The sequence below is a fragment of the Manacus candei genome, unplaced genomic scaffold, assembly GCF_025592945.1.
Source record: "Manacus candei isolate 608988 ecotype Guabito, Panama unplaced genomic scaffold, ASM2559294v1 h1tg000046l, whole genome shotgun sequence".
NCBI classification, from domain to species: Eukaryota; Metazoa; Chordata; class Aves; order Passeriformes; family Pipridae; genus Manacus; species Manacus candei.
In genome coordinates, this window is record NW_026138094.1 from 15,256,243 (window position 1) to 15,282,439 (window position 26,197).

Here is a 26,197-nt window from a genome sequence, read left to right on the forward strand (position 1 = left end):
TGGGGACTAAGGAGACTGAAGAAGACAAATCCTCCCTTTCAGGCTCATCTATAAATCAATTACCATTTGCTCCTTATTAATAATTTAGCTGCCAGGAGTGTGCTTATTGCTTTAGAAGAGGGGGAAAAAATCCAGACTGTCCCTGTGCTGAGGAGCTGGCAGGCTAGAAGATGGCAGACAGTACTCATGGGAATATCCAGGGAAGACTGTAACCATGGGCTATATTAATTACTTCAATAATTTTGCACCATCTCCCCTCGTAAAGCTTTTTGTCTGTTTGCTTCCCATTGATAGTGTTTGGTGCACTCAGACTTAACAGGTTTTCTGTGCTCCAGTGGAACACTGCACAAAGCAGGGAGAGGGGCTGAGGTGGGAGGGAAGGAGAAGCCAAAAGGAATCATGTGGTGGATGTACAGTCTGGGCAAGGAATTTGGGAGGAGCATGGAGAAGCTGCAGTTGGGATGAGCTCTCAAGTGTGACATAAAAGAGGGCTTTGAGGACAAGGTTCTGGGCTGTTTGAACTTAAGTTGTCCAGTATCTTCTATGAGGTATTAAGAGAGGAGTGTGATTGATGGGTCAGAGTGATAATTTTAGCAGCTGTGTTTTTTGATGGGTTGGAGGAACAAGATATTTATCTGATGTGCCAGAGAAAGGAGGAAGGGATTAGCTGGGATGAGATAAGGACAGGCAAGTTGTTTTGATTGCTAAAAGGGAAAAGAAGGGGTAGATCTTCACTTGCTTTGGGTTTTTGTTTTTTTTTTTTTGGTTTGGGGTTTTACTTCTTGGGCTTGGTTTTGTTTCTTTGGGGTTTTTTCTTAAATTTTGTTCAGGAAAATATATCAAGGTACAAGTAGTGACCAAAACAGAAAATGGTTGGGAAGGCAACTACAGGTGGTCTGGAGCAGTGGTTCCAGGTGATGGGTAGATTTCTAAGCAAGGTTTAATGCAGCAAGTCTGTACCAGGATGGGGATGAAACTGGGTTTTCTGCCTCCAGTTGCAGGCAGTGGCTTTGCCATTGCACCAGCAGTGCGTGGCCAGTGCAGCAGCAGCCAAGTGTGAAAGGTAAGGAATAGAACCCTGGAATGGTTTGGGTTGGAAGGGACTTAAAGTCCATCCTGTTCCACCTCCTGCCATGGGCAGGGACACCTTCCCCTAGCCCAGGTTGCTCCAAGTTCATCCAGCCTAGCCTTGGACACTTGCAGGGATGGGGCAGCCACAGCTTCTCTGGGCACCCTGTGCCAGGGCCTGCCCACCCTCCCAGGGAAGAATCCCTTCCCAATATCTCATCCAAACCTCCCCTCAGTTAGTGTGATGCCATTAAGACGTGGCACAGAGCCTGAGTTCCCAGGCTCAGTGGGATGTTGGGTTTGTGAGCATGGAGAGCTGCCAGTGCTCTCCCTTTCTGCAGGCAGGAGCCTCTGGCACAGCCCACGGCTCTCCCGTCCTTGCCATGTGTCTGAGCCCTGCTCTGGGATCGGTTCAGCTCCGTGGCACACTGGGCACTGCAGTGGCCTTTCCCTGGAAGCAGCTAGGGGTGATTTCAGGAAGTCTGCAGACTCGGTTTGGGAATGGGATAAGGAAAGGGGAGAGGAGCTGGACTTGCCAGTGTTTAATGTCTCATTGAGAGAGGGAGTTGGATCCTGTTACAAAGGGAGCAGACGGTGCAGACTCTTAGTAAATAGAGTGAGTGCTGTGAGGAGGAGGAGGTGTGATTGGTCACTGCCTGTGTGTATTTTAGAGCAATCGAATTTGTTTCTCAGAGTTGTTTTTTTGAGGATGGAGTGGGTGTGTGGACCAAAGGCTTAGTCACGAGGGGAGGGGAAAGAAAACTGTCTTGACTTGTGAAATCAAGTATTTGTGACTTATCCCATTGTTTCCCTATCTTTGTGTAGTTTTTGTCTTCACTCACATGCTGTAGGAGCGAGCAGTGCTGCTGGACCTGTGTTTGGCACCTACTCCTTTTTGTAGCATCCAGGCATTCCAGGGGCATTCCTGCTCTTTTGCACCCTTGGTCACCCTTGGCTCGCTCTCCCTCATGCCCTGGACGGCCCAGGAAGTATTTAGGGAAGGTGTAGGTAGTGAGACATCTCCCAGTCAACAGAACCTGGAGGGTTAAAGCCATGTGGATGATTCAGTGGAAAGCCCTCTGTTCTGAGTCACTGCTGATCCAGGACCCAGCAAGTGCATTTTGCTGCTGAAGAGGAGACAGAAAAAGGCCATAATTGAGTGTTACCTCCGTATGCCTCATCGTGTCGGTTTGGAGGAGCTGGGTGGTGTTCCTGGGTCTCCTGTGTTCCCCCAAGAGGGTGATTGTGGCTTGCTCAGAAGGTTCCCCCACGCTTTGATTGGGGGTGACCGTGGTGGTCTTTGTGTGGAGCATCAAAGTGCTGCAGTGTTGGTGTTGGCCACGACACCGAGAGCTTTGGTGTCACTCTCGTCCTGGCTGCACCACAAAGAGGGACAGATCTATTTGTACCCTTTATAATTTTAAAAACACTTTAGGCCTTGAAAGAACTGAAAGTTGTTTTGTCTTCTGCAGATTCCCCTTTCAGGGCACGGCAGAGGGATGTTGGGCTGCTCCTTCAGGCCGTGAGGGATCTCTCCTGTGGCTTCAAAGAGCTTCCAGTCTTTATCTGGCATTATTGCCCAGGCTAGTGCTCTTGGAGGTTTCCAGATGGCAAGGTGGTGTGAGGGCTGTGTGGTTACAGGATGGGAGCAAAGAGGAGGAGAGCTGTGCTCCAAACAACATTCCTTGCCCCTTTTGTGAGTGCCAGAACCTCACACACCAGTCCAGCCACTCCTGTGTGGTTGGCATTGAAGGCACCAGCCAAGAAGGGTGAGAAAGGAAACCAGGAGGAAAAACATCCCTTGTTTCTGGAATTCTGCTCGTGATTTTCCATAATTTGGCTGATAATGGCTGGCAGTGTCACTGTCACCCTGGAGCAGCTGCCAAAACCACCAGGTGCTTATCCCCCTGAGTCACCTTGGCCTACCAAGGTTTGACAGAGGACCATGTGAAGTTGCCCTGAAAACCAAAAGCAGCTTTAAAATGTGCTCTGGCTTTTTTCAAGTACAAACTAATATTTACCTGTGAGTCTGCTTCCCTCCTTGTTCCCTCTCCTTGGCAAGCTCGAGGTCTGCTTCTGGTTTAAGCTTCATGTTGAAGCATTTATGCAGTGAGGTTCCCAGGACGTGAATATCAAATATTCCTTTGAGTTGGGAGAGAGGGAAGGGGGAGATGACAACAGCAAAGCCACCTGAAATGGCTCTCTGTTCCTGAAATGGGAGTTTGGATGCAGTTGATATTTTCAGCTGTTCTTTATGGGCACCTCATGGAAAACTTTTGAAAAACATCTCATTTGGGAACAGCTCTGTCTCCTGTGGTGGTTGAAAGGTGACCTGTTTTCATGCTGGGTTTGGTTGTTTTGTTTTTTTTTTTTCTGGACTGTTCTTTAGCCTCGAGCTTTTATTACTACTGACATTTACGTGAAAATAAGATATTTGTTTGTGTTGATTTCAGCTTTTTTCCTGCTCCATTTGATGTCACAGCAGCTGGATTTCCATGAGAGCAATAGTAATGATAAAACCTTTACAGGAAAGACCCCGTGCACGCACACGCTCCAGATCCTGTTTGGATGATAAGAATGACTTAGCGTGATCTGAGATGTGCTTCAGAGAGCTCTTATTCATGCCCTGCTCTCCCACACATCCTGCATTAGTCACAGCTGAGCTTTGAAATTAGACATCCTCGCTCCCAGCCGTAGCACCACGGAGAGCTGGGGCAGTTTAGGGCAGGGAAAGAGGGAAGGAGAGAGGGAAAACATCTGCGGTGGTGCTGCTTTCCCTCAGACAGACGTGGGGACGTGGGGCATCCAGGCGGCAACACCACGGGAAAATGGGATTTTTGGCGGGCGAGGGAATTCCTCGTGCCTTGCAGCCTGGGGAAAACGCTCTTCACCCCTCCTTTGCCCACAGGTTTTCAGTTTGGGGTTTATTTTTTGTTTTGTTTTGTTTTGTTTTTTCTTAAGTTTAATCTGTAATTTAGGAAGGCAGAATTGGGCTTCCATGAATCAGATAATTATGTTGGCCGGAGGGGATGGCTGAGGGAGTGACTTTCTCTGGCTGCTGAGCTGTAAGGCTGCGAGTGGCAGCCTGAAAACAAGCCTTTCATCTGATCTGGAGAGTTACTAGAAGAAAGGAAGCTTTCAGGTAGGCCACATACACAGCTTCCTTTTTGCTGGTAAGAGTTTTAGATGAGGGGGAAAAAAAAATATATATATATCTTTCAGGTGAGGCATTTTCCACCTCTGTGTTCCAAAGAACCCTCTTGTCTCATTGTACAGGACCGGTCCCCCCAATAAAAGTAACAAGGCCCTCACACCACCTCCCTTCCTCAGACGTGTTGTAAAACCTGATTATGAGACAGAGAAGTTTACAAAGTCGTTCCTCCAAATAGACACGAGCTTCTTGCAGAGTCTCTGATTTCACCAGTAATTACAGACACAAGAGACTGTAAAATATTAACTTGGGTGAGCTTTTAATGAGGCGTTTGGTGTGAAATGTGCAGCGTTCCCCCGAGAGCTCGAGCTCCTCGTGCAGGTTTGGATTCCTCCTGCACTGCTGGTGACTCATAATGAAGGAAGTGGAGAGCTGTAAAATTAACACAACCTTCTTCCACTACCCTTTTCACCTCGGCACACACCTTCTGTTAACTCCTTGTGGGAACTCCGGGGTTTGTTTGGGCGCTTCTGTGTCCTGGGGATTAAGGAGGGAAGCCTGTGGGAATCTGCTCCGGGACATGGGAAGTGATTCACGCAGGGCTGATTCATGGACAGCTCGCAGGATGCAGGAGCGGGTCGGAGGCTGGGGAAACTCCACTGGAAAAGAGAGGTGGTTGGTTGTTTGGGAAAAAGGGGAGAGGTTGAAGCCTGAGGAACCCACAGGAGGGTTTGTGTGAGCAAAGCTGAGCAGCCCAATGGAGAACAGCCCCTGCTCACGGAGCTGTGCCGTGGGCTGGATCCCAGAGGACATCCCTAGGGAGGGAGGAGGTGGGATGGAAGTGGGAACATTTGTGGGCTCAGACCCCCTTGTTTGTGGTGTGCTGTTAATTGGCACTGGCTGTGTGAATAATTACAGATGTGAGCTGCTGTTAAACCGGCCCAAAGAGCCAGATAATGTAGAGCCAGAGGAGTTAAGGCAAGGCTTAAAAAGCCTTGTAATTCCAGGAGAGTATTGATCTGGGTCTTAAGTACCTGAGCTGCTTTGGAAAATGGGAGATGGGCACTCCTGAAAATTTCACCCTGGATCTTGTTCTCCCTGCGGGGGAGGCCCAAACACAGATGTCAAACCTGGAAATAGCTGCTTTTCAAATTACAGGAAAAGCAGCAACGTTTTCACTGTATAATAAAGAAAATAACAGCAATGAACCTCGAGTAGCCTCAAACTATTCAAAACAAGATAATTGGAGGCTGAAGCACAGGGTATTTTTAGTTATATCTGCTATAAAGTAAACATATTCTTTGCCCAGGACCACCAGAAATGTTTCCATATGAAATGTTGGCTTCGTCCCAACTTGATAGAATGCACAAACATTTGTCTGAGGAGCCAGTTTTGACTCCTGGTATTTATATGAAGTTTCTGTGGAATTGTATATATTGGGAAGGAGAGTCCAAGGCCTTAAAACTCTCATTTTTCCACACTCCCTCTGATAATCCCTTTTGCTTTTGTGAGCAGACGGTTCTCTTTGGGGCAGCAGTTCTTGGTGTGGGACTACTGTCTAAACGCCGTGCAGCACATTAGTTTCTCTTCTCTCCCAGCAATTAAGAAGCATTGTCTTTTCTGAGTTCTTTTGCTCTGGTTTTAGCTGGGCTGTATCAACAGCTGATGCTAATTTGCAAAACTCTCCTGACTTCAGTGAAAATAGGAAGATTTTTTCCATACAGTATCAAGAAGATGTATGTAGAAAGTAGGTATTAAATGTAAATCAGTATAAGTACCATGGAAGCTAACAGAATAACTGAATTTTACAGCAGCTTTTTTTACCTTTTTTATTCTTTTTGGTGGCCAGCAGGACCATGTGCTCCAGTTAGTAAGTCTTTCCTGCCACGGTTTTGTTTTAAATGCACTCTGTGTTGTGGCAGATTATCTGAGTCTCGTTGGCATTTCCATCCATCCATTTTCTCCTTCTGAAACCCCTCTGAGCGTACAAACACAGCCCCATCAGCGTGCCTGGAATCTCCTGGGAGAGAGGAAGTTGCTGGTTGGCTTGGATAAAAGTGTGTTGGGTTTTGGATTTCACGATTGGAGTTAAAAACGGGATTCTGGGAAGAAATGACGGGCTCTGATGATAAATGGCTTTTCAGAAAGGCACGTTCCTGTGGAGAGGCTGAACCTCTTCTGTGCCTCCTTCCTCCACCCCCAGGCCCCTAAAGGCTCAGGCACAAATAAATTTAGACGAGTCTGACACAGATTTGGGCAAATAAACTTTGCTGAAATAAATACACGGGCTAGAACTGCTCAGAAAAAATGGTTTTCATGTTTAAAGACAACTGGGCAAGGGCTTGGAAGTGGTACCTTCAGAAATACAGATTTTAATTAGATCCCTAATTCTCTACTGCACAGTAGCAGAAATATTGGAATATAAATTAAGAAGTTTAGAACTGGGTTTATAATTAAGCCTTAATTAAGCATTAGGATGTATTCTGTCCTGTCTGGGGTGGGAGGGTGAAGGACATGCATGGTTGGGCCTCTGAGGTGTCAATCTTCTGTGCCCTGGCTATCAGAAAAAGGAGGAGCTGAGGGATGGAAGGGCATAAAATTACCAAATGGCTAAAAATAGAGGGAAAGGAGCTGGGTTTGGGAGCCACCAGCCAATATCCTGTAGCTGGGGCAGAAGCAGAAGGGGTGTAAATAACAGAGATCACTAAAAAGCCCCGAGGAAAAAATAGGTGCATCCTGATACTACAGGACAAAACAAGAGCTATGTGGAGCTTTAAAGAAATGTAAATTAAACTGAGTTCTGTGCAGGCCAGGAGGGAGGAGAAGAGGGAGGAGAAGGGGACAGAGCTCAGTGAGGAGAGGACGAGCAGAGGCGGCTGCAGAGCAGCAACAATGGACAGCCAGTTTATGGTAAACCAATAAAACCTACTTGTGTCTGAATCTGAAATTAGACTCCGAAAAATACGGTCTCAAGGCACCTGCTAAAGTGCTTAGCATTACTGGAATCTTAATAAATGACTCATGCTGTCAGAATCTGATCCTGACATCAACTCTCCGGGCTGTGTTTCTTCAGCTCTGGGGGGCAGGGAAGGGGAAGGCTGCGAAGGAAAAAAGACTCAGGGATGGAAAATGGGTTGTTTGAAGCCCCCCTAAGGGATCTTGGTGATTTTTGTATTGTCACCTCAGAGCAACCAGAGCAAAATGAGACTCGAGCAGGAGAATTACGGAGCACCAGAAGAAACGGGAATTGCTCTTTGCCTTGGGAATCTTTACCTGATGCTGCTGGAGGTTGTTTTGTAGAGGGTGTGTGGTTTCCTTCCAAACCCAAAGGATTTTTTAGAGGGAAGAACAAGCAGATGAGAGTTACTAGCACAGAATAGAGGTGATCATTGGTAGCACTGAGGGGGAGATGAATTCCTCACTCCTGCCCTTGGCTCTGACACAAACTGTTCCTTTGCTTTGGGATAATCCTTTAACTCTGTTGCTTTGAGGGTGGTAAAAACCTGCCCTCTCCATAGAGGTGTGTGGCAAATTCCATGTGTGTTAATTATTTTAATCTCCTATAAATCTAAGTGTTAAACAGAAGGATTAATTATTAGTTTCCTCTCTGGCAATGAATTGCAAACCTCACAGGGACTTTTATTTCAAGAACTTGAGTGACAGTCCTGTGAAAACTGCCCCAGAACTTGGAAAATTCAGCCACACCAAGCAAATGGAGGGGAAAGACATGGCAAGGGCTCAGCTCTGGGGTTACAAATGTGCTGTGTGGGGCATTTTTTTAATTTACTCTTGTTGATTTGGCCGGGATTCAGGGAAAGTTGAGATTTTATCCAGCTTCTCAGTGAAGGCCTGTGCACACTGCAGAGCTCTGCACACAAAAGCCAGGCTCTGCTGCAAGAAGAAATGCTTATTTTCCTGGTGTAGAGCAGATTCAGGGCCAGGGAGGAACCACTTCTCATGTTTAAGAGACAATCACAGCCTGTGGCCATAGTTCTTGCTGCATTTTAGAGCAACTTATTTGTCATGGCTTTAAAAACCAGCTTCTCCTCGTGGGTTTTAAAATGCATAACTTCAGCTTTTCCTTCCTGGTTTTTTTTCTTTTTTTCCCTTCCCCCTTTTTTGCACGTGTTGGTGTTACTGGATACTTGAGCTTTCAGGCATTTTGCTCTCTTGGAAGATTAATGGCAGGGATATAAGGCTGTTGGGCTTTGCAAACAGGAGTGAATGTGCCTGAATGGGGAGGGGAGGGATCTCTGAGAGATTAAAACTGAAGATTTCTGGGCTTGACAAAAATATCTGTAATCACTTATTGCTTATATTTTATATATATATATATATATATATATATGCTTAATATATAATATATAAGCAAATATATAATTATAATATAAAATTATAAAATATACAGATATAAATATCTGTAATAACTTTTTGCCTATATTTTTATATATCCTTGATTAATATATATGTTTTATATATATATATATATATATATATATATTTGCTTAATTACTACTGCAGTCCACTGATTTCAGCTTTACTTCTGAAGAAGGAGGAAGGGCACAAGGAACAGTTTCATTATCCATCTAGATAAGGGGAGGTACAAAATGCTCAAAGTGTAACAGAAAATAACAAAACCTTTCAGAACGTGGGGTGGGTTTTTTGTCTTTCGCAATCCAGGATCTTACAAATTAAACACGGTTAAAAAAAGCAACCACAGAACAAACCCAACCAAAAAAAAAAAAAACCCCAACGACAACAACAAACCCCAAACAACCAGAAAAAAAAACCCCAATCGGGCCTGGAAATCACATTCATGTTGTGCAACCTGATATTCTATTTACTCCTCGCTCTTTTTCAGGGGATTGTTTAAAAAAATAAAGCCTCGGTGTTTCTGTCGTTCCTTTTTTCCCTCCCTTCTCTGTTTTTACTATTAAATGTCACTGCTGCCCTTTGCTCTTTGAGACAGTCAGAGCAGCATTTTCATGTGTTAAACTCTCCTAGTAAATGGCTTATTACAACATGTAAGGATGGATCAGTCCTAAAGGTGGTTTTCTGGTTGGTTCTCGTGGCCACCTTGCAGTGGAGAGACCCTTTTAAGATGTAAGTGTCCCACCAAAAGAAATGGAAAGAACCAACACTGAATTTTTGGCCAGCGAATATTGATTATTTGAAAAGAAACCCTGTTAAATAGTATGGAATAATGAATGTATTGAGTCAGTTGTCCAGAGAGATCTGCTCCACACAGACTGGTTCAGAGAAAGGGAAGAGGGAGGAACAATTTAACATTCCAGTGGAAATTTTGGTGCTTAGATTCTGCTCATTTTCATGAAGCCAAGCCATGCTGAGCTCTTGGGTGGTTTGGGGAGTAGTTCAGCCTTGAAGATCATCTTGTGCTTCAGACCAGGCCCAAGAAGGGCCAGAAGCTGTTTGTGCCATTGTTTATGATCAGATTACTCTGCACAGGGAGGTGAGACATGAATTTGGGGCACCCCTGAGGGCTTCAGCAGAGCACAGTGTCTGCTCATCTCATCTCTTGTCCCATCTCAGCCACACCAGCTGTTTGTTGCTTTGGAGAAAATACTCCTTGGGGGTTGAGGAAAATACTCCTTGGGGGTTGAGGAAAATACTCCTTGAGGTTGAGGAAAATATTCCTTGAGGGTTGAGAAAAATATTCCTTGAGGGTTGAGAAAAATATTCCTTGAGGGTTGAGGAAAATACTCCTTGAGGGTTGAGGAAAATACTCCTTGAGGGTTAGGGCAGGACAGTAGGAAGAAACAGAGCTGCCTTGCTCCTTAGCCACGTTCTTCCCCAGATGTTGTTTTGTCCCAAGTCCCTTCATGAGGAGCAGGAGGAGAGATTTCACAACCATAAAAACACAATTAACCCCTGGGACTTGGGGGAAATCTGATTTCTTGTACCTTATCTCCTTATTGAGGGGAGAGGGGAGAAGGGGAGGTTGTATTTGAAAATAAAACATATGGCTGTGTCATTTTAAAAAGTCTTTTTAGATAAGATTGTAGAGAATTCCATTTCTTTCTGCCTTAGGGACAGCATTCATGCCAGAGCCCTGGGATGAGGGGAAGTGCACTTTCCCCTCCTGCTCACTGGGAAACTGGTTGTTATAGAGAGTTTCTTCTATCCTGGGAAATGTAGGGAGAGACCCTTCCTTGCAAATAATCCCCAAGTCAAACATATTTTGTGTGAGTTCAGCCCAAATCTGTCAGTGCTGCTGTGACATCCGTGTGCTGATGGTGACTGGGAGCAGGAATAATATTTGTTGCCGTTGTGTCTCCTCTGGGATATTTGGAATAATCTCTCTGAGTCTTTTCTTTTCTCCTTTTTCCTCTCTTACATCCAAGATCTCCTGCCAGGCAGGCAAAGAAGTTTGAAAAGAGAACAGAGAATCAGTCCTGGTTTGCTCCTTGTTTCAACCTCCTCCCTTTTTGTTAAATTTAGTGGGTATTCTCACACTCTCATACATATTTTTTAAAAAATTTCCCAACCTGATTAATTTTGAGGTCACATAACTCCAGTCTTGACCCCACTGAAATCAATACCCAAATTCCCACCTTCCACAGAAGTTCAGCTCTAGACACTGGTGCTTTCCCTGTGAATATTCCACCTGGGAAGAGCAGTTTTTGACTTTCCTGTCTTTTTTTGGCTTTTTGCCTTCCTCAGTGTCATAGCAGTGTTTACAAGAGGTGTGTGTGATACCAAACTCTGCCAGAGAAGCTTTTGGGAAAACTCTCTTAGGGCAGCCAAGCCTAGAGCAGCCTCTTGGAATAATTGTTTGTGTGTTTTGGTTTGGGTTTGTTTTGGTTTGTTTTGTTTTTTGGCTTGGCTGCCAACACAAAGAACCAAGGGAAATAATTCCCAGTAAAAATTTCATTTTTCGTGATTTTTTTTTTTAATCATTCTTAGACAAATGAAAACACAGAAATATTTCATTTCACCAAAGCCCTCAAGTGTTTCATTTGGGTCATTAAGAAAAGCAAGGGAAATGAAGGGTTAGACTTCAAAGGAAGTGCCTGGGGGCAGTTCTTGTTCATTCAGGGTGGAGGAGACCCTGCTCCAGCTCTTTGCTCTGCTGGAGAGGAGCTGAACACACTCCTCTTGCTTCCCAGGAAGGTTTTTCCTAGGAAGAGGCTACTCAGGGGTGAGGATAGGATTAGATGAAAAATGAGCTGTTATTTGCTTTCAAGCTGCAGTTTGGGAAATGAAACTGGAAGCCTTGTTTCTTTGTAATGTTTCTGAACTTTATGTAGATAAATTAGATAACTTGAAAGGAAAGGTGTGTGTGTCACTCTGGATGATTTTGTCCCGTTGAAAATTCGTGTGTCCGTGTTTAAAAGTCCTGTTTTATTATCACAGGCTTTAAGATGTAACACCTTTACATTCACAGCAGGAGTTGTTGAGAGCTGGGCAAACACCCTGTTTGTCAGGACACACATCAGTGTTTAAAAATACCACTAAATCAATGTATTCTTGCTTGCTTTTGTCTCTACCTCCAAATTAGTCATAAAATTAGTAAATCCAGGGCAGGACTGTTATGTGGTGAGATATTGGGAAGGGATCCTTCCCTGGGAGGGTGGGGAGGCCCTGGCACAGGTTGCCCAGAGAAGCTGTGGCTGCCCCAGCCCTGGAAGTGTCCAAGGCCAGGCTGGATGAACTTGGATCAACCTGGGATAGTGGGAGGTGTCCCTGCCCATGGCAGGGGGTGGGATGAGATGATCTTTAAGTCCCTTCCAACCCAAACCAGTCTGTGATTCCAGAATTTTCCAGTTTTTGGAGGTACCCTGAAGGCTGGGCCCGGATCCCTCCCGGTGCCGGCGACCGGCACCTCTCGGGATCGCGTCGGGGTTGAACCAACACGTTTTAATCCCGAGCTAAATCCTCCCCTCCCTGTTTTGCTGCAGATCCCTGGATGGCAGGCTCCAAGTATCCCACAGGAAAGGCCTCCCCCATGTGATCTACTGCCGGCTGTGGCGCTGGCCGGACCTGCACAGCCACCATGAGCTGCGGGCCATGGAGATGTGCGAGTACGCCTTCAACATGAAGAAGGATGAAGTCTGTGTCAACCCCTACCATTACCAAAGAGTGGAAACCCCAGGTACTGCCAGAGCCATGCCCAATCCTCCTCTTCTCCCTCCCAGCACGAGGGATTTCTAAGTGTGTTTCTACGTTGTATTTATTATTGATGATAATCTCTTTGCTGGAGGCGGTGGAATAATTTATGAATCTGCACCCAGGGGGGAAAATATCACTTGGAGTGGATGAAATCCAGTGGCAGGGTGTGTTGTTGCCAGGTTCCTCCTGTGGCTTTGTGTGCACAGAAACCACTCACACACGCAGTGGGAACTGTGGTGGTGTTCTGCGTGTCCCTGATTGTTGGTGTGAAATTAAGGATAAAATTCCTGGGAAGAGGATCTAAGAACAGCTCCCAGCACAACTAAACTTCCTGTTCTGGAGTCTCCTCCTGCCTCTGAGAGAGGCTTTGAGGTGGAGCTGCAGCTCCTTGTGTCAGCACAAGTCTGCAGAGCCAGTGGGGATGTTTGTGCTGATCCCACCTTGCTGCTCCATTTGATGTGAAACATTCCTTTTCAATAATGTGCTATAACTTCTCTTAAATGGCTTTGCAAGAAGACCTGTTTCTTTGCCTGAGAAGGGGCAGAGAGTCCAGGTGTAGTTCTGAGTATCCCACCCCCAGCTGGGATGTGTCAGGAATAAAAAACACCTTTACCTGCTCTTATTCCAGAAGGAAGCACCAAATTGGGTCCCTCCATTGGCAACTCTGTGTTCCATGTATTTTAAAGGTGTAACTCCAAACTGGTTTCTCTCATTTTCCAGTGTTTCAGTCACTTTGTTTTAAAGCTGTTGTGTTTTTTCCCTGCCCTGGTGCAGTGTTGCCCCCGGTGCTGGTGCCCCGGCACACGGAGATTCCGGCTGAGTTCCCGCCGTTAGACGACTACAGCCACTCCATCCCAGAGAACACTAACTTCCCAGCAGGTATCGAGCCCCAGAGCAACTACATTCCAGGTACCATATCCCTTCCATACAGCCAGCACAGGGGAAGGGTCACACTGCACAGGGAATCACGTGTATTCCCAGCTGGAGGACTGGGAAGTCTTTCTTCCCATCGTTACTCCCAACTTGGACAAGAAGAGGTGCAAGTGTAAATGTCCTTAAACTCACCTCTTCCCTTCACTTGCACCTCCTGAGTTTATTGTGAAATCCAAAGCTTGAATGTGCCCTCAGCACGTTTAGATTGGAATGAGATCCAGTTGTTTTAATTTGAGTCAAACTCTCTAAATTTCTGATGGAGTCGAGCTCTTCTATTTCTGTATCTCTCTCACAAGCAATTTACACTTTATTTGCATGGACAAACTGTGCAGCTGCACTCCAGGAGAGGAAAAATATGTGGACAGAAAACTGTGTCTCGATGGCTTCAAGTTTTAGGGGCTGAAAATCCAGATTTTTTGTTCCCCCCCTCCTGTGTTATTCACATCCTGGTTGGGTTGGCTCCTCCCTTCAGCAGCTTGAGGAAGAAAAGTAATAAAAAGGAATTTTGTCTCCTTGTGAATAACACAGTGAATGGTTTTGGTGTCTAAACTCCAGACTTGGAATGGTTTTGGTGTCTGAAATCCCAACTTTTCATGCAGTGGCACTGACAGTCTGATCATTTTATGCTTTAGAAACCCCTCCTCCAGGATACTTGAGTGAGGATGGAGAAACCAGTGACCACCAGATGAATCCCAGCATGGATGCAGGTAAGTCACCTTCTGCCTTTTGCTGCAGCTTTCTGGGTCATCTCAGACACCCTCTATAAGTTTTTCTTTGGGCAGTGAGGATCAGGTGGTGGTTTCAGGAGTTTTATCCCAGTAGGAGTGTAAATGTAGCCTGAAATCTCATCTAGAGCACAGGGCTGTGTGTTTGAGAGCTGAAAGGCACAACATGTTCCTTCTTCTCTCCAAAATCCGGCATCAGATTCTACCAAGCAGGAACCTGAAACAGTAAAGACACACCCAAGGATGACAATTTGTCTTGTGTTTTGTGTCCATGTGCAGGAAGATTGTGCCCTGTTCTGCAGAGGCATTTTTCTGACTATTTATATAAATAATGAAGAAATAGATAACAAAGAAACAAATAAGATAAATTTCAATAATAAAGGTAAATTTCGATAATAAAGAAGTCTGAACTTAAGTGTCCAGTTTACCTATATTTCAAAGGACCACAAGCAGATTTGGTTTTAAAGGGGTTTATCATTTCAACACCAAGAAAGTTGAGTGCCTGGGTTCTCTCTCGTTGCCAAGAAAACAAAGTAACCAGGTTTAGGATGGACCAAATTTAAATGGTTGAGGACAAAATTCTGCCAGCTGTTTGGTCAGATCTGTACAGCCTGATCCAATACTCCACAGTCCCAAACCCAGTCAGATTTGGGGATATAAAGTGTTATGTTTCCAGCTGCTGTGAGTATGTTTTGTGCCTGGCAATGCAGAACCAAGCTCTTCAGTGTCCAGCTCACTGGGTTTGTCTGGAGCTGTCAGGATGATCCCTGAAATTTTCCTGCCTGCCAGTGAAAGTAAAACATCCCAACTCCACGCTCAGTTTGCAAAATTAATGGGTTAAGCTTCAGTGGAGATGTAGCAAGTTGATCTAAGTAATAAGTTTGGAAGCTCATGTAAGGATTAATAAACATCAGAGAAGCTGCTGGTGTCAAAAAGGAGACTGGAGTGAGAAGTGGGTTATCCCTCCAACAAGCCTGGGCAGCACTGAGGATCCTGGGTGAGCACTTTCCCTTGTGCAGATGCCACACCAATAATTATCCTGTCTTGATTTTCAGGTTCTCCAAACTTATCACCCAACCCCATGTCTCCAGCACACAATAATCTGGGTAAGCATGTGAGCTTGGGAACTGGGTGTAATTACAGTCAGGAGAGTGACATTTTAATGGTGGCATTTCGTGAGGTTGGGCACTTCTGATGAGGTTGTGGGCACTGCTGATGTTCCTTTCCACTAATCCTCTTTGCTGTGATAACAGTGGTTCATAGTAACTGTATAGGAAATGAAGAAATCTGAACTTACATCAGATAAAAAGCCCAAGAAATGTTGGCAGATAAATACCAGAAAGAATGAGGGAAGGACTGCAGCAAACCCTCCCTTGTTTGATTACGTGACTTTGCAAGAATATGTCCTTTTCTGTCTGTTTTGCTGCTGGGTTTGTGTTCTTATAGTTTTAAGACACAGATTGAGTTGTTAAATTTTGTCTTCTGGAAAGTTACTCGGTAAATTTGGAGTGCTTAGTGGTCTCTTTTATAACATTCCAATGGCTTTAAACTGACAGGGGGGGCAGGTTTGGATTAGATGTTGGGAAGGAATCCTTCCCTGGGAGGGTGGGGAGGCCCTGGCACAGGTTGCCCAGAGAAGCTGTGGCTGCCCCTGGATCCCTGGAAGTGTCCAAGGCCAGGTTGGAGCAACCTGGGATAGTGGGAGGTGTCCCTGCCCGTGGCAAGGGGTGGAATTGGATGAGATTTAAGGTCCCTTCCAACCCAAACCATTCCAGGATTCTATTCCCTACCTTTAATGTGCTGCTGCTGCCCTTTACTTTCCTACCTCTAGACTGAAGGTCTGATCTCCATCAGGCTGAGCTCTCACCCTGTTGGAATTGCTCTCCATGGTGTGCCATAAAAAGCCCTCTCAGCTCTGCCTGGCTGCAGGATCAGCTCTCCAACTGTTCATTATCCAGCAGACAGAGGCCACTTGAGATTACTCTTGAATAACCAGGGCCATAAAGTTTACATATGCTTTTAATCCTGGCACGGAGGACTTTGACACTGCTCCAAAATTTGTCACTCATTGGCTGACTTGTGGATATCTTGGGGCTGTTGAGGAGGGGATTTCTTTTCCCTTCTTCTTTTTTTCCCTTTTTTTCCCCTTTTTCCCCTTTTTTTTCCTTTTTTCTTTTTTTTAAAAAAACATTGCCATGGTGCCACAAAAATTTTATTTCTTTACCTGTTACAGCCCAAGAAGAGAATAAATGGCTGAGTAACCTTTATTTCCTTTTTTTGCTGGAATCTATTATGCTCCAGGGTGCTGCCTGGGAGCTGATGAGATTTTACAGCAAAAAAAAAATAATTTTCAACCTAAAAATAAAAAGCCAATTACGTGTAAAAAAACCCAACCTGGCAAGTTGACTGTGGCATCTGCCTTAGAAAACTGAGTTTCTAGGAAAGAGGCCCCAATCCATAACAGGGACACTGGTTATTAACACATGTCAGATGTCTCGTGTGCTGTCTGGTGACAAAAAATAAGTAGAAGCAGGTGAAGCTGGTTAACCACAAGGAATCTCTTTGTAGTCTAAGGAGCAGACAGCAGAAAAGCACTTTAACTCCCCAGCATTAAAAGATACCTTTCAATTTTGCAAGCCAAATATTTATTGCTCTCAGACAAGAGCTTCCCCGAGTGAAGAACTCCTTGTGGCTTTTAATTTTATTGTCAGTTTTTGCCCGTGAGGAAGCTAGAAAATAATAACTAAATGAAATGGCACAGAGATGAGCAACACTCCAAACTGTGCCAGGGCAAAGTTGGCATCAGCTGCCCCTTGGAGATGGTTTATCTACAAGAAGGAGCTGCTACAGCAGGGGAAGTGAACACAGCCCTTCAGCCTGATGGTTCCTGCAGGCCAGGAAGGGCTCTGAGCTGCAGCACTCCTGCCTTTGCTGTCCTCTGGAATTCCATGGATCAGAACACTCCACTGTCTGGGGCTGGCCTTTCATCTAACCAGGCTTTCCCTGGATGTTTGTGAAGAAAATGGGACAGAAATTTAAAACCCACAGCAGAGTGTGCAGGGAGGGTGTTTCTCACCCAGTGGAGGGTGGGGGATGTTCACAGCTTTGCCACAAAGAACTGATGTCCCATAAAGGGTTGATTTGTTCGTTTGAGCAGAAGGACCTGGAGCTTTTAAGACACTTTACTTTGTGTAAACTGAACTTTGCACTTAAATCCCATGGCCATATTCCAGAGAATTACAGGGGCAATAAACTGGCACGAGGCAGAGGGAGTGGGACACCAGAAGCAGGGTGAGTTTGGGCTGCAGGGGATGGATTCCAGCACGAAGCTGGAATTTGGGATTGAAGGAACTCAGGGAATTTCTTCTTTCCACTCACAGCCACAAAAGTGTCGCAAGGTAACACATTGGGAGCTTTTTTCCCCTCCTTTCAGCTGTGTGTTGGATTTGGGAGCATTCTGGTGTGAGTCCAAAGTTACAGCTGTCACATTTTCAGTTGTCAAACGTAAGCTTTCAGTGGGAGCTGCAGATATCCAGGGATCTCTTCCCTGTCCCCGAAACATGGGCCGGGGAAAATACGGAAAACAATCGAAACGAAAGGAGAGTTGCCACCATTCTGTGGACATTGGGAATGAAGTCAGGGAGCTGAGGCTGGCTGAGGGCCAGCCCTGTGGTCCATGGATATTGTTGTTTGGAGGGAGGCAGCCCCTTGGAGCACAGGAAATCCATTGTCAGGGTTTGCTCCGCGCAAGACTTGACGCAAAAGCTGCGAGAGAAACGAGCACATGCCCCACGGTCACATCCAGCAGTCACACAGACCTCGGGAACACTGTGTTGAAACTCCCTTTCCCAGAGGAAAGCCAGCCCTCCCCTGAGCACAGGGGGAAGGGAGCACGCACATCTATTCATCCCCTCGTTCCTGAGGAGGGAATTAGGATTAATGCCCTTGGAAAACATCTCTCCACAGCTTCTCAGTGTCAAACACATCCACTGAAACGAGGAAAACAACTTGTCTTGGGCTCAGGGCACATTAAAAAGAGAGCAAAGCAGCCAGGAGATTGTTTCCCTCCAGAGTGAACAGGCAGGACTTTCATCTTGCAGGGAAGATGCAGAATGGGAACATCCCAGGGGACACTTCAGACAGCAGAGCTGGGCCAGTCGAGGCTGGGATTGTATGAGGATGATTCAGGCAGGATTTGCCTGGTTTTCATGTCTCCTGTTGTAGTTGATTGTGTGCCCCCTCAGGGTTCTTTGGCTTTAGCAGAGCTCCAATCTTTCCCTTTTCCCCAAGCAGTAAAGCCATAAATTGAAAATGAATATTTAGGACAGCTCTAACACAAGAGGAAACTCGCCCATCCCAAGGCAGCTTAAGCTGAAGTTTAAAACTACAAATCACAGGAGAAAGCAGCATCATTAAAAGCTTGGTTGCTGCTTTCAGAGGCAAGTTGTTCTCCAAGCCAGGATTTGTTGGTTTGTGTCTTTCCTCAAGCTCCAAATAGGCTGGAAATCAAATTTCTGTCCCTCCTTCAGTGGGGAATCCACAGTTCCCTGGAGCCCAGCCAAGAGGAGGTGGTTCCTGAAGGGAAGGACCACGAAACCATGGAGAGCAATAAAGGTTTTGGTGTTTTTATAACTTGGATAGTACCAATCTGAGGGTGTTACTTTGGATCAGCAGAAGTTGATTTGATTTTTCTGGAGCTGAGCAGCCTTTCAATTAGAGGCACTTGCTGTGGAGTCAGAGCACAGTCATGTGGAACACAGTCTGTTTTCTTAAGTGGGTGGACCCACCTTAGGGGACTGATTAGTGCTGGTGATTGCTGTGCCTCTCCCCAAAACTGCTGGAGAAACGTGCCTGGTGTGGCAGTTCCCAGTGGGAAAACCATCCAGGAGGAAAAGGCAGAGACTTGTGTGATTCCTGGATGTGTTCAGTATCTGTGCAGATGAGGACAGGGACTTGCCTTTAAGCTATAAAATTGTTGAAAATGTGAGGATATGGCAGGGAAAAGAAGCTGGGAATGAGTAGAAGCTCCAAAATTCCTGGCCTTGGAAGATTGCTGAGGATTACAGAGTTCCCCAGATGCACTTTTCTTCAATTCCTTATGGCAGTCAGCAAAGCTGGTAACAAAGCAGAAACCAAAGGGTTTTCTCTGATTATTGGTGACTTTGGGAACTCATACAGTGCAGTGACAAAGAGGAAAGCAGGATCTTTGGGCTGGAGCCAGCCTGCTCCAACCTGTGCCTAAAGGTTATGGAGCAAGAGCAGGTACCAGCTGAGAAAAGACTCCCAAACCTGTGCAGAGACTTGGTGTGAGAGGAGGCTGGGATGGGAAAAACCTGCCTTGGATTGTCTGGGAGCTGATCTCTTAAGCCCCAGATTGGTGTGAGTGGTGCAGGAGCAGCAGATGGGAAAAAGCTGGGCTTTGCTGCTCCCTGTTAACTGCTAGGCCAGATGGGAAGCTGCTCTGCCTTTAAGCACCACTTGAATGGATGGGAATGAAGTGATAACTTGGGGGAGGACTGGAGGGAATTCTTCTCTTGCACTGGATGTGGGGAATAGCACTTAGGAATTACCTTAGTCTACTTTTCACTTCCCCTGCTCTACAGAGTCTTGGCTCACAGCAGGACTGGGCACCTTCTAGAGCTGTTTTTCCAAGAAATTTGACTTGAGCCTTCCTCTGCTGGAATTTCCTCAGCTTCGGTGGGAGCAGTTAAATCATTCCATGGCATTGTCCCACCTTGCTGGGCTGTGAAGTGTTGTCCTCCTGAAAATGCCTCACTCTGCTCATCAACTTGGGTCCCTTTGCTTTGGTCCAAGGGCTGAGTGAAACCAGAACCCCAAGGAAAGAGATGTGCCATCATCTTACTGGGGAGTGGATTTGCTTTGGATGCTTTGAGAGCAAGAGCACCGGGATTTTTATTTTATAATTTAATTCTAATTTTCTATTTCATTTAATTCTCATTTTTAAGTCACTTTAATACCAGTGTTACACACAATTTGGGGCATATTTCAGACAGCTCTACTGGTTTCATCAGTGGCAGAGTCAGTCAGAGGGAAAGCTGGGCTTGCTGGCTGTGAGTGCACAGATTTAGGGTTCAGAGACCTGTGCTGTTGAGAGCAGGTTTGTGCTCTGCTCTTTCCAAGTTTTTCTATTCCTTCTTTTTCTCTCCTTTTGGGTCCTGGCTCCCCAAAAGTGATCCCACATTCCCCTTTCCTAGTAAAGCTAAGTTTATTTTTTGAATTTTCCCTAGTCTGGAGGTGCTGCAGTGCCACCCCCCTTGCCAAGTGACCAACCCTTGGCTGTTTGTGATCCTTCCACGGGCCAAAAGCTCAAGGGGGGGGTGACATCACCTTTTGGCTGCAGCCCATTAAAACCCATCAAGTAATTAAAGTTGGGTTAAAGCAAGCCTGAGGAACAAAGCAGGACGACATTTCCCCCCAATCCCTGTTTTTCCATCCCCTCCTGAGGGCCTGGCAGTCACTTGGGTTGGTGTTCCCTGCAGACCTGCAGCCCGTCACCTACTGCGAGCCGGCCTTCTGGTGCTCCATCTCCTACTACGAGCTCAACCAGAGGGTGGGAGAGACTTTCCACGCCTCCCAGCCCTCCATGACCGTGGATGGATTCACCGACCCGTCGAATTCCGAGCGTTTCTGCCTGGGTTTGCTCTCCAACGTGAACAGGAACGCCGCCGTGGAGCTCACGAGGCGACACATCGGTAATTCCCGCCGCCTTCCCGAGGTGGAGGGGGGAGACCTGCACAGGGATCCCTTTGATTAGCTAATTGGCACAAAGTGGGGAAGGTTTGGAACACTGGTGTTGGAAAATCCATGGAGCTTTAGGAGGCTGGTCTTCCGTAAGGCAACGCTAGTTGTGGTTTTTTCATCTAATCGTCATAAAAAACCACGCCCAAGGAACATTAAAATTGGTGCATGGAATAGAGACAGAATTCCTGGGGATTCAGGTGGATGTCAGGGATAATTGTGTGTATTCCTTTTCCCTCCTGCACTATTTGATTTTCTGACTGAGTTTTTATAAATAGAGACTTAGTTCCTTGGTTGTCATCTCAATTTCCACTTTTCCTGCTTATCCTGCAGGGTGACATTCAATTTGTTTTCAGTTAAACTTGGGCTAAATAGAATATCCCAAATTCATGCAATTTTACTAAAAGGGCAAATTTCTTTTTCTTTACTGTTTCTTCCTGACTCCTATCAAAACTGAACCTGATTTTTGTCCTAATTTTGCTCCCTTTTCCTGAGCAACAGGAGAATCCTCCCCCTTGTACAGGAGGATCTTTCCACACTTGTTTCAAATATGATTTCTAGCACTAAAAAAAACCCACCAAAAACCCACCAAGATTCCGAAATCAGGTTTTAAATCCAGATGTTAAATCAGACTTCTTATGCTCTGTGAAAGGATGAAAGCAAGATATTGAACTAGGAGTGTAAGACCACAGCAAATGTTTATTTGAGCAGCCAAGGTGGATTTGTTTCATTATTAACTGAGATTTTAATGATTTGTGAAAACACCTACAGGAGATGTGTGTTTGTCCTTGTACAAAACATCATCTCAAACAACAGGCAGTGAGTTGAAAATGCGGTATAATTTATTACCAAATCACTAAATAAGCAACCAAGCAGTTTGTCCAGCTGGGATGACTTTGAGAAAGGAGCTGAAAACCACGTGTTGACTGATAGAACCTTGGCATGGAAAATATCAGGGTGTGTTTGGAGGGAGCTCTGGGCAGGTGGGGAATGTCTGGGATTGGCAGGGGGGGCTGGAGGTGAAATTCTGGCTTTATAAATTGGTTCCTGCGTCCCTCAGCTCTCCTCACTCACAGACCAATTCACTGGCGCGTCCACCGGGGTGGATTTTCCATCACCCATCATTGAGGTGCTCCAGAGCTGCCTCATGCTGAGGGTTCCTAAGTCTCTGCCAGCTCTTGGAGCAGGTTTTGGAGGTGATTTCTGTCTCATCTGACGGTCCCCTGTGCCCTGTGTTTCCCAGGAAGAGGAGTCAGGCTCTACTACATCGGCGGGGAGGTGTTTGCCGAGTGCCTCAGTGACAGTGCCATCTTCGTGCAGTCCCCCAACTGCAACCAGCGCTACGGCTGGCACCCTGCCACTGTCTGCAAGATCCCCCCAGGTAAGGGATGGCCCCCACCTGCTGCAGGATCCCCTCAGGGAAGGGATGGCCACCACCTTCCCCAAGGTCCCCCCAGGGAAGGATTGTCCCCCACAGCTCCACCATCTGCAGGATCCTCCCAGGGAAAGTTTGTCCCCCACAGCTTCACCTTCTGCAGGATCCTTCCAGGGAAGGGATGTCCCCAAAGCTCCACCATCTGCAGGATCCTCCCAGGGAAAGATTGTCCCCCACAGCTTCACCTTCTGCAGGATCCCTCCAGGGAAGGGATGTCCCCAAAGCTCCACCTTCTGCAGGATATCCCCAGGTAAGGGATGGCCCTACAGCTCCACCTTCTGCAGGATATCTACAGGGAAGGGATGGCCAGGATATCCCCAGGGAATAGGTGTCCCCACAGCTCCACCTTGCCCAAGATCCCCCCCAGGTAAGGGATGGCCCCACAGCTCCACCTTCTGCAGGATCCCTTCAGGGAAGGATTGTCCCCCACAGCTCCACTTTCTGCAGGTTATTTAGCTGGGCTTACCAAAGCTGATTTTTTACAGTTAAAAGTGTATATATATTTAAAAAAAAATGGACTTCTTTGTTCAGAAATATTTGACTAAAGATTGCTGTTCTTTTGAGAGGAGACCCACACGCTGCAGGCTCCGGTCCCTCTGAATGGGTTTCCTTTCTCAGATGTTTGGGAAGCAGCTGCCAGTGTTGCAAACATGACTTAATTCTCCAGCCACATCACAAGAGTCCACCCTGGCTGGAGTCAACATCTCCAGGCCCAACCCGCCCCCATTTCCTCTCTCCATCCAGCTGAGGAGCATTTTTTGGCCACCAGCTCTCCCCACTTTCACCACAGTCCTTGGCTGCCTTCTCAGCTCATCCTCGAATCTCTGCTGGGTTCGAAGCGGTTTCTTCACTCCCTCGTTGCCAAGATCGAGTCATTCCCACTCCTCCCCGAGGAGAGACCCATTCCCAGCCTCTGCTGAGCTCTGGGCAGCCTGGCACCGGGATCCTCACCAAAACTGGTGCTCTTTCTCTGTGCCCTGGTGCTCTCACCCTTCCAACCTCTGCTTTGCTTCCCCTCAAACCCTCTACCAGGCTCCTGCCCCCTGGGCTGTGCTTTTCCAGGGGCCCAGCAGTGGTTCCTGCAGCTGCCTGGGGTCACACTTTGCTCCACACAGCTCGACCCAAAGCTGATGGCAAGGTGAGAGCAGCCCCAGAGAGGAGGCTCATGAGGGATTTTTAGAAAAGTACAATTCATCCCAGAGTAAAAGGTTGTTGTTCAGCCTTGGCCCACGTGTAATCCCACATGAGCAGCAGTTGTGTGCCAAGTTTGGGAGTTTAACTTGTTTGTGGTTAGCTGGGAGAAAGCAAGAGCAGCAGCACTTTTTTTCAAGAGTGATGCATTTATTAATTTATTTAAACTACGAAGGATGTGATTTTTTATTTCACCTTTATCCCCTAAGAGCAGTCGAATAAGCTGTTTCCAGTCTTTTAGCTGGGACTAAACACTGGGGAGAAGAGCTCCAGTTTCAAAAGGAAAGTCTTTGGCACCTGCTGGTGAAATGGCAGAGAGGATTTGAGCAGGAGCAGCTCTGCCACCAGCCCCACCAGCCTTTTGAACCCTCAGAGCTGCTTCCTGCCTTGGCAGGATGGTTTCACTTCAGAACTTCTCCATCCTACTGACAGACCCCATGGAAATCCAGCCCCAGGGAGCTCCTGTTTTTTTATCCTATGCATTCCTCCCCCTCAGGCCCTGCAGTGATCACTGTGATCAAACCTTACAGTCACAGCTGGGCTTTCAACCACAACGTGAGGGAAAACTGTACAGGAGAGACAAGGAGGTTCCACAGGAGGACCCAGGTCTGGTCTCACCCATCACAACCTGCTGTGTGGGCACCAGCATCCAGCATTCCCTGTCCTTGTCCTGCTCCCTTTCCAGCAGATGAGCTGTGAAAGTGTGTCACCCTCCATCCCTTCCTCTGAAACACTGTGTTTGAACAACCTGGGTGTGGCACACCTGCTCTGAGGTGGTGGCAGAGCAGCTCTGAGGTGGTGGCAGAGCAGCCTGGAGCTCCTTGCCACCCTGGGGAGGGGATGGGTTCAGGAAGGGATTGGGAAAAGGGATGGAGTCAGGAAGGGATGGATTTCTCACTCTCATTACACTGATGCCTGGTCCTTGTCCTCTTCTCCTCTCACAGGGTGCAACTTGAAGATCTTCAACAACCAGGAATTTGCTGCTCTGCTGGCTCAGTCAGTGAACCAGGGCTTCGAGGCCGTGTACCAGCTGACCAGGATGTGCACCATCAGGATGAGCTTCGTCAAGGGCTGGGGAGCAGAGTACAGGTCAGGCTTTGGGAGGAAACTTGGCTCTGTGTGTGTCTGTGCTTGCCTTCCACTCCTGTAATTCCCAGCCTAGGAGGGTCCTGCAAAGCCCTTATTCCCATTTGAAGGGTGGGAATCAGCCCACTGTCTGGGTTGTAGCTGCTGGGAGTTGATCTCACCTCTTGTTTTTCCCATCTTATTTGTGCCAAACACACCTCGTGGGGTGCACCTGGAGCACCACAAGTGTCTGGTACAAACCAGGAGCTTTACCTGAAGCACAGCAGATAAATCCAGGTGGGCCAGGGAGGGGACTCCTACAGGTTTTTTTCTTAAAATTTGATGTTTCTTTGATGGTTTGAGTATGTTAGGACTAAGACAGGACCAGAGAATCATAGAATCATGGAATAGTTTGGCTGGGAAAGGACCTTAAAGCTCATCCAGTCCTACCCCTGCTATGGGCAGGAACACCTTCCACTAGCCCAAGTTGCTCCAAGTTCTTCCAACCTGGCCTTGGACACTTCCAGGGATCCAGGGGCAGCTACAGCTTCTCTGGGCAACCTGTGCCAGGGCCTCCCCACCCTCCCAGGGAACAATTCCTTCTCAGTGGGTGATGTGGTTACTCTGAGCACACAGGGCCAGTGGGGATGGTGTGGGGAACAGAGTATTCCATGGCTTGGGCTGCTGCCACCCCTCTGAGACAGGGAGCAAACACCCAAGGGAGTGAAGTCAGGGTTTGATGGGACAAGCAGGGGAGACGGAATTCCTTGGAAAATGAGCGTTGTTTTATGAGAGAGAAAGCTGGTGAGGATTTAAGCCAAAAGTGATCTGGAAAGATTGCCTGTGTCCCCTTTGATTTGAAAGTCTGGGGGAGTCCCTGCCCTGCTGAGGCCGTGTCCTGCTGCTCCCCATGGCCCGTGGTGGGCAGGGAGATGCCCCGGGATCAACCCCGGGATCAGCCCCAGGATCAGCCCTGGGATCAGCCCCGGGATCAGCTCCGGGATCAGCCAGAGCCTGAGCCCGGCACGTTCTGCTCCCACTTTCTCATTTCTCCAGATGTTTGGAGTCCATTTTGTTTTGAAATGGTCCTGCCTGGGGGCGAGGGCTGGCTCTGAACCAGGGCAGGGAATGAGATCCAGCTGAGCTCCGTCACTTACGGAAAGTCGGGATCTCGCTGGGGACGGGAGGCCCCGAGCCCTGCACTCATCCCGGAGCTGCTCCCGCCTTTCCCTGCCTCCACATCCTCCCTCTGGCTGCCTTTGCCAGAGCACGGGCGGGTGCTGAGCTGGCTCAGGCATGGAGGTGTTCCTGAGGGAGCAGCATCCAGGGCTCTGTTCCCTGGTTCCTGGTTCAGCCTTCCCAGCAGTCTGGTGGGGGGTGTTCAGACTGGCGTGTGCCAGGGATTTGGGGGAGGGAAGAGGGGAGAAGCCAATTCCATGAGCAGCCTGGGATACAGAGGTTCAGTGGGAGCCCAGTGGAGGAAGCTGAAGGCACAGAGATCTTTGAGGGTTTGCCTTTCCAAAAGGCTGGAGCCAACGTGGTGTTCCCTCGGTGGGAGGACAGGATGAAGTTTAATGGGAGAGAGTTGGAGAGGGCAGGAGTGTGAGGTTTTGTTGGGAACAGTTGTTGGACTGCTCAGTGCCAGGCTGGGATCAGGCAGCAAGGGGAGTGCTCAGGGTGAAGGGAGACAGTTTTCCTGGGATCTGAGAGCTTTGTGTGCTTCCTGGGAGTCGGCAGAGC

At 47.2% G+C, this 26,197-nt stretch overlaps 1 protein-coding gene across 4 annotated transcripts in view; it reads left to right on the forward strand.

Annotated features, from left to right (window-relative positions):
• The window catches only part of SMAD3 (SMAD family member 3), a 69,217-nt gene that overhangs the window by 37,569 nt on the left and 5,451 nt on the right, over nucleotides 1-26,197 (forward strand). For 3 of the 4 annotated variants that reach the window (XM_051796907.1, XM_051796909.1, XM_051796910.1), the window contains 7 exons: nucleotides 12,139-12,332; nucleotides 13,124-13,258; nucleotides 13,915-13,989; nucleotides 15,063-15,113; nucleotides 20,508-20,720; nucleotides 22,010-22,147; nucleotides 24,337-24,481. In XM_051796907.1, coding sequence (XP_051652867.1) covers nucleotides 12,139-12,332; nucleotides 13,124-13,258; nucleotides 13,915-13,989; nucleotides 15,063-15,113; nucleotides 20,508-20,720; nucleotides 22,010-22,147; nucleotides 24,337-24,481 — 951 coding nt within the window. The remainder of the gene's footprint in view (nucleotides 1-12,138; nucleotides 12,333-13,123; nucleotides 13,259-13,914; nucleotides 13,990-15,062; nucleotides 15,114-20,507; nucleotides 20,721-22,009; nucleotides 22,148-24,336; nucleotides 24,482-26,197) is intronic. The other variant, XM_051796908.1, reaches the window with a different exon arrangement.